Genomic DNA, 14826 nt, shown 5'->3' on the forward strand with positions numbered 1-14826 from the left:
TTTCTGATGAGGAGATAAAATCTGATTACTGCCCTTCAAAACCCAAAATAAGGATAGAGAAGCAGAGACGTGGCAGCCTGGAGAGCAGCGAGGCAGAGCCTGACCAAGCTGACAGGACACTGACACTTTCTGCACTAACAGAAGTCCCACACAGCAGCCAGGGCTAGGGCAAAACCAGAACAGAATTAGGAAGTTGTAGGAATTCACGAGGGTTGAAAAACCCATAGCTTGAGTGGGAAGCTGTGTAGGTAGTTGACTTTAAAATGCTGCCATCTGCACATGTAGTTTTCTGGTGTGTTTCATAGTAAGGACCATAATTTCCCATCAGAGTCACAGCATCAAGCAAAAACCAAACACAGAAGACTCAACTGGCTTACCTGGCTTACCAAAACCTCACAGATGTATAGGAACAGTTTATAAAAAGTAAGTTAAGAAACAAATCTGACTTTCTACTCACAGAAAGCACAACTGAAAAGCAGAAAGAAGTCTGTTCACTAGAAAACTTTAATTTTTGAATGCATGGGCTATTTGCAATATTTAATTCCACTGAGGAAACCCCATTTGAGTTACTTTTTACCATTTCAAAAACAAATAATGAAAACAGAAATTTAAATGAGTTATCAAAGAAATGACAGTGGAATCCTAAACTCCATCAAGGAACAAACATGCATATATGAACTGATATGAAGCTTATGTTAGAAAATGGTAAAGAAAAAAAGCCTTTACAAAATTTCTGTAGCAAGCAAAAATATTCCTGAACACTTTACTATTTAAAAACTAAACTTACACAAGCTCCTTAATTTGTTAATGTGCCCTGTAAAAGCCAACTCAGTGACAAAATTAACCCTTTGACCTTATCCTGGAATGGAATTTTTGCTGTCTTTAGAAGACAGGCCACAGGGAAAGCACTCACAGGCCACAGGGAAAGCACTCAGCTGAACTATGATCTTTTTTTCTTCAAAAATATCTCAAGAATTTATTTTTTGTTTTCTTCATAAATTAAATTAACTGGAAAAATACCCTTTCCCCCCCTAGCCCCCCTCCCCATTTACCTGAGACCCTCCAGAAGCAGGGACGAGGCATGAACAGAGATTTGCAATGAGAGTCTCCAGTGACACATTCAGGCTGTCCACGTACACGGTGTAGATCAAGCCAAGGCAAGCCTAGAAAGGTTGACAAAATATATCAGACTGCAACATAGGTCAAATTATTCAAAGGTCTATGTATATCATCTTTTAAAAAGTAACTTCTTAATAGTTACTAGTGCAGTGAACTACCTTCCAACCAAAGTCATTTGCCACAGAGGCAATAATTAATTTTTAAAAAATAGCTTGGCTACTTGCAAGGGATGTATGGGTTTTTAAAAAGAAATTCCAAGTATAATGTTTTTGCTTTTTTTTGTTATAAGTTTATTATAAGTTACTGTTAAAATTATAAAAATCAACACAGCTTCATCTGTGCTTTGAACTCTAAAGGACTAAAACCTGACTGGTTTCCAGGGTAGAACACTGATTAATCAATGAGCTTCTGAGGCTCATTTTAAGACTAGTATAAATCACTAATAATTCCATATGTTATCTAACTTACATCCTTAATTTTGTTATATCAATGTAAATATATTTTATATTAATAGTATATTACTATTTCCACATATTTTATTAATCAAATTTTGATTGAGAAATCACAGATACAGCTTTAGCATTTTTACTAATAATTCAATCCAGACCAACGTGACATTCTAAGAAGCCTTTGGACAAAAGGAAATAACTCCTCCACAGCATCTTTTGCCTTTTAACTGTTACAACTTTGATAAATCAGCAAATATTTTAGTAGTTCTCTTCTCAGAAATAATTCCAACAGTAACTTTTCATATCACACATAGTTAAACAGTGAAACTCTGTGCTGTGGGTTGTTGTAAAATGTGAATGTTAAGAAAATGAACTAATTACAGAAAAATCCACAGAAATAACACCTCTGGTTCAGGATGTCATTTAACTATTATTCACATTGAATGAGGAAAGCATTTTGCAGAATTATTTCTACAGCCTGCTCTATTCTTACCCCCTTTGCTTTGCACTTGCCATGGGCCTGTATGAGAGACAAAATCCTGAGCTCCAAGGACTTTTAATCTCACATGGAGCAGTCATCCTAAATGTCTACAGACAACTGCTGAATGATTTCCTCCATTCATCTGTAAACTGAACTTTGTTTGTTTCTGTTAATATGTATTAGCTTAGGAGAAATTTAAGCTTTCATTTATCTCAGATAAGTCATATTCCACCAGCTGAAAGTAATTCAAGGCCCTAAATCTTGGTCATGCATCTTAATTTGGTCTGGAAGAGGCTGGGACATTTTGCTCTATATATGGAGGAGAACTACATTTTCACTGTTAATTTACCATTATATAGTTAGTCAAGTATTGTCTGCTTTTGTCCTAATAACTCCTTTCATTAGAGAGTACACTGAGCCCAGAAAAATCTCTACCACTCCTTCTGTGTAGTTTTAAAATTGCTTGGAGGGTAAAAAGGCACTACTTGAACCTACAGGGGTTATTTACTGTCACAGATGTTGATTTTTATCTAGTTCAATCTAAAGCTACTTTTGCTTTTAAATTCCCAAATCAATTCTGAGCGAGATATTTCAAATCATATGTGCTGTCATTGTTACTCATTTAAAACCAGATTTTTTTTGCTGATATATTGTAAATAGCAATTGCAAGTTCTTTACCCTGAAAATTTCTGGATAATCCAATCTGGACACCAGCACCAGACTTTTAGGAGCAAATACTTCTGCAGGCTGAATTAAACCAGACTCCTCTTCACCTTCAATTTCTTTTGTTCCCTTGAAAACAGAAACACTTCCATTAATAAGGGGGAAGAAAACTCAAACCAGAATGTTAGCATTTTTACCAAAAGTTAACACTTCTCAGAGCTTCAGAAAAGTACTGCATTATGTGGAACTGGTACCAAAATCAAGTAACAGGAGCACACTCCAATGGTTGCCTTAACTCCCTAAAGGTTCTAGATGTAATTCAGTTTATTAAAACTCACCCTGGGAAGTCAAGCACCAATGTACCTAAAATAAAGTTCTCTAAAGAAAGCAGTTTAACAGGACACAGTTCCACATTAAACACTCCCTGTGGCACATTTTAGATAGGGAAGTGGATGACAGAACAAGATCCTTCCACATCAAAGTGTGGCTGATCTGCAATCTCTCCAAATACAGAGATCAAGCATTTCACAAAAGAATGGCTGTCCTCCTCATATTAACATAATTCAATTTCTTACAGAATTCCCACTAACATTACAGCTGAAATTATCTACAATGTCATCTCCAGCGTGACCTAGTGAATTTGGAATTTAAAGATATTTCTTCACCAGAAAACTGGCTCAGATTTCTCAAAAAAATCACTCACACTTAGGAACCACTAAGGTTACCAAAAAAAAAAAAAGGAACAGCACAGTGCAGATAAACTTGCAGTTGCTCATGATATTGTGCAAGTGGCTATAACCTTCTTGCCAGAACTTATTCAATCACAAACAGTTTATTGTTATTATTCATAGCCAAAACTGAAGATGTCACTAAATATTTTCATTTCTAAAATTCCATACATTCTTTGACAATTTAAGTTTTCAGATGACAGAATGTCCCTGCTTTCCAATTTCTGGATGTAATTCTCTCCAACCCTGCACCACCCACCAAATTTCTTTTATTTGTTCCTCTGACCAAGCATTCTTCCAAGCAAAAATCACTCAATTATCTTAATTAGGAACGCGAGAAAAATTTTGTCCATTTTCATATGACAACATGAAATATCTGCCTTCTATTTCTGTCACATTACTACTCATCATTTCAGTTCCTTAAAAAAAAAAATCCAACATTTCTCCTAAATGGACGAAATCTGATAAAAATGCTCTTAAATGCCAGGAATGCTACAAGCTCATGAGCTTTATTTCACAACCTCAATTCAGAATGTACAGTTTCTTTAGGCAAATGAATTCAGAATTCAAGTTAAAATGATATAAAAAGAGAGTACTTGGGTTTTAGTCAGAATACCTTGATTAATACAATATAACACTGTCATACCAAAATAAAACCAGTTGGTTCAACAGTACACATACACATATGGACAAACACTTGGCTTTGTACATTAAATTTTACCTAAATGTCAAGCAATGCATTTGCATTGCACGTGCTTGGTTGAGTCTGCATCTCATTTCTAAGATAAAATTGTGATTCACAAATTCCACAAATAGAGAAACACAGTAACTCAACACTCACACATCCCACACAGGTTCATTCATTTTCATCCATTTTAATGCTGACAGGGAGAGCTTTTACAGGAACTACAGTTCCCTCCCTCTGCCCCCCAAAATCCCCAGATTTTTTAATTATCAGCAGAAGTTTACTGTATCAACCATTCTAAAGAGCAAGTATGAGTTCTAGGCATAAAGACAATAGTTTCTGGATATCTGACAAATTGTGGCCTCTTACATTAGGAAAAATGAAATTAAAACACATTCCACATTCCTAAAGGCAAGGGAACATGGAAGCTCCTCCATATTCCATGGTACTGAGATAATGAAACCTCAGGGTGCTCAGGCAGGGAGGAGCTTTCCATGCAAGACCTTCCTGATAAGATCCACACAACTTCAGATCAAGTCTTGAATTAATTAAAAATTAAGGTTTAAAGCTTTTGGGGCATGACAGCAGCACAATACTCCTTGATAAAGCATTTACACTCTTCAACCACTTTCTTCTACTTCACAAAAGACTTACAGAAAAATGCAATGTGACTGCTGTGTTTCTTCCCCAGCTCAACATTCTGACAGGCACACAGGCACATTATTAGGAGTCACTAGACTAAGTAGATAATCATTTCAAACACATGACTTTTAACCTACTTTTCAAGCAAAGTATTAACAGCATAAGCATTCTGTACCAAAAGTAATTACAGAGCACTAAAGCCACAAATGTGATTGTATTTACACTTCTGGTCAGACACAGAACATTTCATCTTTCTTTATCCCTTTTTCCATCTAAGGAAAAAATATTTTCTAACTTAAAAAAAAACAAAAACAAAAACAAAAACAAAAACAAACAAAAAAAAAACCCAAAATGAAAGAGTTTGTTATGTTGGGGGCTTTTTCCAATAACTTTTTATTTTATATATGCAGCATTCAGTTTACAGCTTACCTAAGAATAAATGGATGGCATGGTAAGCTTGCTAAGGATACACAGATTGAAGGCTGAATTTAAATTACAGAATCACAGAGTCACAGAATCATTTGGGCTGGAAAAGACCTCTGAGATCGGTGAGTTCAGCCTCTGAGTGACCACCACCCTGCCAATTAGACCACAGCACTGAGTGCCATGTCCAGCTTCTTCTGGAGCACCTCTAGGGATGGTGACAGCACCACCTACCTCCCTGGGCAGCCCATTCCAGAGCCTGATCACCCTTTCTGTGAAGAAATTCCTCCTGATGTCCAACCTGCACCTCCCCTTGAGGCTGTGACCTCTCATCCTGTCACTCATTGCCTGAGAGGAGAGACTGATCCCCAGGTGGCCACAAGCACCTTCCATGGAGCTGTAGAGTGGTAAAGTCCCCTGTGAGCCTCCTTTTCCCCAGGCTGAACACCCCCAGCTGCCCCTGCAGCTCCTCATCAGACTTGTGCTCCAGACCCTTCCCCAGCTCTACTGCCCTTCCCTGAATTTGCCTTGGTTAATATACTGAAAAAGATTCCTTTTTTTTTTTTCCATTTTTCTCTTTTTATTTATTTGAAATAAGCAAACTTTGAGAACAGCTGAATTTAGAAAAATGTACCACTAGAGAGCAAACCAGTGTTCCAGATCCTTAACAATCCATTTAGTTTAACAGGTGATAAACATCTAAAATCAAATCCAGAAATACCTGTGCCTTGAGAAGGCAAATGAAGAATTTTTCTTTTTTACCATCCAATTAATAAAGTCCTGAAAAAGACTTTTCCATAGGCTACAGAATAGGTAACTAAGACAGATCTAACTGAATCAAAGAACTGCATGAGCTGTGGTTATACACAATTTCACCATGCTTAAAATATTCAGTCCTTTGTACTTAGACATGATCAAAGCCCATCAGGGTCCTGTTCCCTGCCTGTCACACCCAGAATCCTCTTTTCTTCTGCACCCTGACTTGGTTTCTAAAACTATAAGAAGAATAGAATGCAGAGATCTGTAAACTATAGCTGATTTATGTCCTTAGAGCAGTTTTCCCAAAAATGTTCCTGGATGTTGAGAACCATCACAAAAACTTACAGGCAACATGACAGTATTGAATGTTAACATTTATGTCACATGAGATCAAAACAATGTAGAGGAAAAATTAAGAGAACAAATTTTAAAACTAAAAACAGTGTTAAATCCTTGAGAAATTAAAATACAATTAAACAAGCAATTATTTCTTGTATAGGTAGAACTTGGTTGAAGATATAAGTTTGAACAGAAAAATCTTACCTGGTTTTACAGCAAAATGTTTGATTTATTTACTTTTCCCCCCATCTCTTTTTCTGCGTTAATAATATTTGATAAACAAACTCAGAAAATGGTGAAACTTCTTTTGAAGGTCATAGGATGCAATTTCATTCTGCTTACCTTGGCTGCTATAGCCATAAAGTGGCCTCTGAAGAGACTGGCCAAAATAAGTGTGTGTGTGTGCGTGTGTGTGTTCAGTACACTTAAGGCACACCAACACATATATTTAAACTCAAATGTTTTCATCTATTTTAACAAATGTTCACACCCACATCTACACTAAAATATATGCATATATATGTATATAAATAAATAAATAAATAAATAAATAAATATACATACAACTCACAGAAGGACACAACAATCAGTTTCACAGGTTCTTACAAAAATGAGAGTACAGAACTAGAGAGTGCACATATTGCAACTGTTGGCCTTTCTTCTCTTATAGGAGAAGCAGTCACTGAACATATTTGTGACCCCAAGTGAAGGGGTAAATTAAAATATGCAATAACCAACCAGTTGAACAAACAGCATCACTCCATAGTTTATGAACTTGTTCCATAAAGCAGCTGAATTAATAAATGCATTAAACCAGCTTTGATCCCTGACTGATAACCAACAGTTTAGAAAAATTAACTGTGATAACCACTGTTCATCATCACTCTGCTATTTGTTTGTTTCCTTGTTTTCTGAAAACAATTTGTTCCTCAGGTTAGCCAAGGGATGTACATGGCATCAAGCCCAAACTAGACAAATTCAGTCTTATTATTCAAACATTTTTTTAATGAGGAAGTTAACTGACAACTGCAGTCACCAGCAGATCGGGCATGATGTCCCAGATCCTAGAAAAAGCTTTAATACCTTCTCAATCATTGTAGTTAAAATTGAATTGTGGGGTTTATATACCTTATATTAAGTAAGGTATTGCTTTGTTTAATCAGTGTTCTTTTGCTCTAAAAATCCCTCTACACCTATAAAAAAGTGTAAAGCTGAGTAAAGTGAAAAAGTGTAAAGTTTGCAGCATTTTATCAAGTAATGAGAGAAGAGTTTGAAAGCTTAGTATGAGGGAAAAAAGTATGAAACAAAAGGTAATTATGATAATAAAATATTGCATATTTCCCTCAAATAAATGGAAGTCAATCAAGAGCAAAATACTTGCTTAACAGTGAAATGTATATTAAATAAATTAAATATAATAAATATTAAATAAATAACTGTATCCTGCATGTAACAAAAAAGAGGTACTCACAGCCATGAATTATTTTTATTTCATGTACATTTATGTGTAAGTTAACACATTTGTGGATTACCTTACACTCCAAGTTTTCCATTGAGTGGCAATGGACTATGAAACATCTCTCTGCTTCCCACTCACTTCCATGAAATTACACTTCCTGTGAGCCACATCCGGCTGACACTGGATGGGTTTCAATGTTGCATGGGGTAAATCAGGACAAAACCAACCATTCTCATGCAAGTCTCAATTTCTGCTTAAAAAATTATGCTAAAACTTCAGAAGAAAAAGGTGACTGATTTTGTGCTACTTCAGTGCAAAACTCATTTAAAGGCAACAGATATGGCACTCAAAAAACAAATGGAGCTTTAAAAAACAACTTTACTCATATTAACCTTATCTTCTTTTATTAAACAGAAATCTTAATTGCCATGATCTAGCCTTCAAACTTTAAGGTTTCCTCTTGAACTTTTATAAACCTGATTTTGCCACAACAATCACATTAAGATGTCAGTTCTGCTTCTAAATATTGACATTTAACTTAAAGATAACCATCCAGCCAAAATCAACATTAGGAACCAAAGTCAGTTATGAAAGATCAAAAGGACCTACCAATATGGTCCAAAAAATTCTCCCTACTACTGAGTGCAGCATTATCATTTGCTCCATCAACATGCAACTGAATTACAGCACACATGAACCACAGCCACCCTTCTCCTATCTTTTCACCCTAGTATTCAGAATTTGGAATGCTGGTTCTGATTCATATTGAGCAGATAAAAATTAGGCTTATCCTCATGTCAGAGGGAGGAAAATCAATTTAAACTGAGGTACTAATAAAAAAGTTAGAAGAAACACAAGGCCTTAGATGTAGCTGGGCTGTTCTGAGGGTGGAAGCTGGCAGGCATTATTTGAAACTCAAAGGAAATCAAATGTGAGCAGAAACTGAAGTTAGAGTTGTGCCTTAATAATTTGTTCACTCTCTGAAAGAGAACAAACTTCTCTCATTCCAAAACTTGCTCTCTAGTACTTCACTATGTCAACACCAGCTTGCCCTATGCAAAATTTTGCAATGAAATTATGCCAAGTTCACCAAGCCTGTTGTTTTTCTACTAACTGCCCAGCAAAGATTTAGAGACAATATTCAATTTCTTATTTTAGGAAACATTATTTGGAGTTTACTTTAGTAATCTTATGCCAATTACTCATTTGGGACAGATCCCTTTCTCCTTATGTGACTTGGTCTCTGTTTGTCTTATTTGCAGCCAAACACAGGCTTAGCTGCTTTATTAACAATCAAAGGCCAAAAAACATTCAGCATCAATTAATTTTATTTACTTGTGAGAGTATATAAATGCATGTATCCAATAAATTCTAACACATGTAGGAAAGTTAAAACAAACTAAGCTGCCTGCTGCCAGAAGTCAAATCTGCAGCCTGCCTGCAATCTGCTGTACTGAGCTAAAACCACAGGTGAACAGATCTGCTTTGTGGTTTGCCTGTGTGCACAGAACCCTACCACTGCAGCTAAACCTATACTGGAAAAAATTAAACCAGTGTAAAAGCCATTATCTTGATTTAATTATTTCAAAATGGGGGTAATACAATGTAGTAATGCACAGCAAGGAGCCTATCAACTAAAAAAAAGATAAGGATCAAAGACAGAAAATGACATGAAGATCATAGACTTATCAAATAGAGTAATCTCGAGATTTTATGACAGGTCAGCTGGTTCACTCCCTATGTACTACTGACACTTCAGAGCACAAATGTGGTAGGAAAGAGTTTGCAATGCACCTTCCAGCATTACACAAAATTGACACCACCACCATCTATTAGATGTTTACCATTTAATACCCTCACTCTGCAAACCTCCAGAAGGTGTTGATATGGATTATCACACAAAAACATTGAAAGCACTTTGGAACCAAAGTAACCTCACACCCACACTTCGCACATCTCAGTGCAGCTTCCAGCCAAAGTGTCTCTCTGGAATAGGATATGCAAGCTCCAGAGGATCTGGGAAGTCCAAGATGACACCACTGAGTTGCCCTGCTGGAATATCAGTAATCAATAGCATTGATAACTGGTTTTACTGTGTTAACCTTATTCCTGATGAATGGGAAAGAACTGCAGTACCAGGTCCTTAGCAAGAACTATGCAGAAGCAAACATCATTCCACAGCTTCAAGTTTATTAAACCTTTCTGAATTTTCCCAAAGGCAGCTAACCTGATCCATGAATTCACACACCCTTAAACTAAGGTGAGAAAACTGCAGACACCTATGAAATACATGCAGAACAAAAGGCAAAACTCAAATCTAAGAATGCTGTAATTCATGCCCTATTTTAACTCACTATCATGTTTTTGATAAATAATATAGAACAGCATATGTAGGCATACACCAAGGCAAAATTTTACACACACAGATTGTTTTGGTTAATTAAAGCAGTTAATCCCTTTGAATTGCATATGGGGGAATGCATTGAAAAGACTTCCAGTGAACTGCTGAATTAGTATTATACTACTGTTTGAAAGTCAGCTAAATCTGATCTCTACTGACAAAGAAAGGCCTCTGCTGAAAAGATAGCATCTCCTTGTCCTGTGAGCTGAACTTGGGGCCTCTGTTCAACAACACAGGAGTTAAGAGGACAAGGTGACCTTTACCCAACACAAGTTTTTGTACCCTGCAAAAGCACGAGTTCAGCTTGGGGATGTGTGCGCAAACGCACGAGCCAGGGGATGAACAGGGCAGGAGAAATTATTGCCAGAGTTATTAAGATGGAAATATGATTTCCTCTGTACAACTATTCTCATCTTAACTTTAAATTCTGATGGTTATCTTAAATGTATGAAAGGACATTAAAATACAAGTCTGTTTCTTATATAGAAAATTATCTGCAATCTGGCCTTTACACCAGACTAGAAAGGAAATAAGGCATTACTTAAATCTCTGTACAATGTCACAACAGCCATTTTTCAGTAGACTCAGAAAGATGATGATGCAACATACTAAACATTGCTCTTAAAATTGGGGGGCTTTTTACACAAAATGTGCTATGGGGCATTGACTACATGAAGAAACTTTCAGAATAAATTCAGCATTTGGGATACTAACAAAAAATTATTAAACTTCATTTTAGGAAGAGCATGCTCATTTAATATCCAAAGGGGGGGTCAGATTTCCCACACAAAATAGGTACAACTGAACTGAGTGTTCTCAGCCTCTGCTAAAACAGCAGTGACTCACTGAGCAGCTCCTGCCTGAGCACAGCAGGATCACCAACTCTCCAGTCCAAGCTGAAAAATCGTAACTTTTTGAAGCACAATCATTTTGTTGGCAGTTTTTCCCTTGACTCAGGAAATATCTATGAATGTTGTGAATCTGCCATTTTATGGTTTGGGATTTTTACAAGTTCTTTTTCCTCCTTTTGCAGGGGAAGGCAGAGAGAGGAAGAGAATGTGAATGGCAGGAAACAGGAGAGCTGTGAATTATTACTTATGTCCATTTTCCAGAGCAATAAATTTAATCCTATATTTGTGATTGCAATGTTTTAACACATACACACACACACACACACACACTTGAGAGAACACACAAGCACAAGACAATCTTGTAATAAGATTGTTATAAACAAATGTTTGGGGTGTTGTGCTGATCTCACTGAGCAGATTTTCTGTAATGCAAGAAATGCAGTTGCACAGGCTCAATTGCTGGCATAAATCATCTTCTAATTTGTTGATGGAGGGGTTGGGAAGAGAGGGCAAATTTCTTTCCAAGTGCAAAGCAATGTACAAATTGACCATTATGTTCCTAAATTATCTGAGTCAACATTTTTAAAGAAAGATTCTATCTGTGGTGCTCTTCCAAACATTGTTAATATAAATTCTAACTGTGTAACTGGTAAGAAGCACAACTGAGGTCACTAGAAGTATCTGCTGAGTCAAAAGTATTAAATCAAGTCCTTGTCTGCTAAGTGGTAACATGCAGAAATTGCTGTTAGAAATGAGAACCTCATTTTAGCAAACTGTGTACACCACACAGAACTAAACATGTTAATGTATGCACGTATATGCATACAAATATATACTTTTTATGATTAATAAAGCTACAAACATAGAGAAACTGAGTTTTATGGGTGAATTCTGTAGATGTAAGCTATGATTCTTCTGAACACCCTTTGGCTGCTCAACAGCTTCTGGCTTCCGCTGCAAGAAAAATAAACTAAGTAGACTTTTTTTTTTGGTGATAGAACAAGGTTTTTCCAAATCAATGATTTTTCAAGTGGATTTCAAACCTATGAGGTTTCAAGTCCACAAAAGCAATCAAAATACAGCAATGGGACACCACACACCTCCACATCCTCCCAGCCCCTCTAAAAAAACCAACCAACTTTGAAGGCACTGTGAGAGGAAGGGAAACAGAGATATTTTGACTTATTCTCCTACTCCTAATTGCTGCAGGCATGTGGCAGTGAATGAGGCACCCAGGTCTGTTTGCTGGAGTATCTAAACAGCACCTTAAGCCAGACAGAAATGTGGATACAGCCAAGCACGTGCTGGAAACCCAAGAAGCTGGAAGGACCAAGAAGCAGAGCAGTAGCTCAGATTTGTTTACATTCATGTATGAACTTGAGGTGGGAGGGAAACCTTGCACATAGAACTGCTCTGCAACATGCTCAGGATGCCTCTGAATGACAGCAGCTTTATCACATGAATGTTAATTGAACTGCCTCTAGAAGTGTCTACACACAACCCAATTTATTCTACTCTTAAGGTCAAACTTTCTAATGCTTCATTTTAAACCCAGACAAAGAACATATCCTTATTTAGCTTTAGCAAACATAACTGGGACAAATAACTGAGACTAGCATCCTAAACCAGAACAACCCATGAAGGACTCCATGGCAAAGCTGTCACCTGAAATCACACAGCACCAAGTGAGCTCCATTCCCCTGTTTAATGGAGTGTGTTCATCTCACTTGTGCCTACAGATATGGAGGATTAACCAGACTGAAGTTAACAACAATGTTTTTTATATTATCACGCCTTTCTGAGAGCTGATTGCTAAACAAACTGACCAGCACCCATGCAGGTAATAAATTCTGGGTCAGTCAGAACTGCAACAATGCAAAGGATGATTCGCAGATGCCACCAAGAAAACAGCATTCTATTTTCTGGCCAGGGGTAAGAAGTTGAAAATAGGCCATCAGCTGATTGATTACTAGAGCCTGTGCTTTCCTCTGGAAAACTTGTTATGGCATGCAACTGCCAAGAGACCATTCTGAATCCAGGACTTTCAAGATAGCAGGGAGGATACTTTTTCCTGCAGACTGTGTAGTTTTTACAGTTGCTATATTAATCTTGCACCCTGGGTTATCATGGTATCACTTATGTATTCCACGTGAGTACAAACTCCTTACACTTCTGGTAGCATTTATTTGCTAATAATCCTGCAACAAACAACAGAAGCAGGGATGAAGTGAACCAAAACAACAGAAGTCTTCTTGACTTGAGTCCTCCCTTGAGTCTTCTTAGACTCAACTGTGTCTACAACTGTGTTGTATTATTATGCAGAGGGTGCCAAAAAGGTTTGATGGTTCTCTTGTAGCATTCACAGGCTGAGAAATGAGTTTGTTTTCAATTCCCAGTTTAATTAACAGAAACTTCCAAGTGGTTGATTCCCTTTTTTTTTTCCTTTTTTGTGAAGATGATTCTGCCAAGCCAAACATCTCATCTGCTGCTCCGGCTGAATTCCGACCAGCCTCATGTATCAGCAAGGTCTACCTGGTGAAGGCTACTGGGAAAGAAGTGGTTTTGCAGGTTTTTTATTGAAATTTAATCTTCTTTTTGCCTCACTAAGTTATATCAGTCAGTTAAGGAAAAACTGACCTGTATTTATCTATGCAAAGCACTGTCTAGATTTCATTTCAAGTCCTGGGCAAGATGTTTCATAGATTATTTAATTAAGCATGCATCTGAATGGTTAAATCAATATTACTGCCCTAGCCCAATGCTGTGTGAGCTCAGGTTTCATTACAGATTGTACACGTGCTGGATTCTTGTCTAATGACCATGGAACAGGGCACGTTCAATTATTCTCTTTGGGTTTCAGAAAGAAACAGGAAGTTTTGCTATAAACAATGCAGTCATAGAGTAAATTTCACCGCAGCAAGTTCATCTGAAAAATATGCATTCTTTACAACACAGCCAGGAATGGCATTATGAGAACCAACATCCTGCTGCACTCAGTTTTTTATTGTTTTTTACTTTGGGTTATTTTGTATTAATACTTCGGCAATATAAGGAAAAAAAAAGTTTTAGTTAATACTGGATGTTTTGTGATGAGCATTACTTCAAAGATGTGGATAGGGAATCAAAAGCAGCTGCTAGAAACCACAGGACAAATAACAAGTTTGCTAAATTTAGTTTATGTTATGAAATACATAGAGTGAAGGAAGAGTCAGCCATTGTAAATTTTTATCAGCTGGGAAAGAATTACTATAGAATATTTCACTCTCTATTTATAAAATAAAGGAAATATGACAGACATGAAATTTTTTAAAAGGAATGTGTCAGCTGATCTACACTAAAGCTTAAGATTAAAATACATCTAATATTGGGGTACATTTCTTCTTTCAAATCCTTCTAAAAGTCCACAAAAACATTCAACTAAACTGTAGCACTAATGAAATGAGAATAACTATTATTCTCTGGCTTCCAACTGTGCCCAGAAAAAACCACACCATTATTATTATTATTATTATTACTACAACACATCTTTCAATTATTCTACAAACAGGGTAATCTTTCAACTGCAGTATTAAATGAACATAGTGCTCTTGGATTATTAAAAACATTTTCTTAAAATAATCAATAATGATACAGTTCTTCCCTAAAAGAACAAGAAATTACTTTACTCAGCTATTTATTTAATCTCAGCTAATTCCATTATACTTAGTGCCAAGGTTTTACTTAATTTTTTAATTTTCACATAGGAAATAAGATATTTCAAAACATAACAATGGCAGTCTGCAATTACATATTGGATTAGGTTTTCCCTAGGTTCTAGATTCTAAAGA

General features: G+C 36.5%; 1 protein-coding gene across 1 annotated transcript in view; it reads right to left on the bottom strand.

Moving 5' to 3' along the window:
* The window catches only part of SBF2 (SET binding factor 2), a 196342-nt gene that overhangs the window by 117526 nt on the left and 63990 nt on the right, over positions 1–14826 (bottom strand). Inside the window, exons 4-5 of the mRNA XM_014309240.2 lie at positions 2728–2841; positions 1053–1163 (exon numbers count right to left, since the gene is read on the bottom strand). Of these exons, the coding sequence (XP_014164715.1) occupies positions 1053–1163; positions 2728–2841 (225 nt within the window). The remainder of the gene's footprint in view (positions 1–1052; positions 1164–2727; positions 2842–14826) is intronic.

Source organism: Geospiza fortis, unplaced genomic scaffold (genome assembly GCF_000277835.1).
Source record: "Geospiza fortis unplaced genomic scaffold, GeoFor_1.0 scaffold450, whole genome shotgun sequence".
NCBI classification, from domain to species: Eukaryota; Metazoa; Chordata; class Aves; order Passeriformes; family Thraupidae; genus Geospiza; species Geospiza fortis.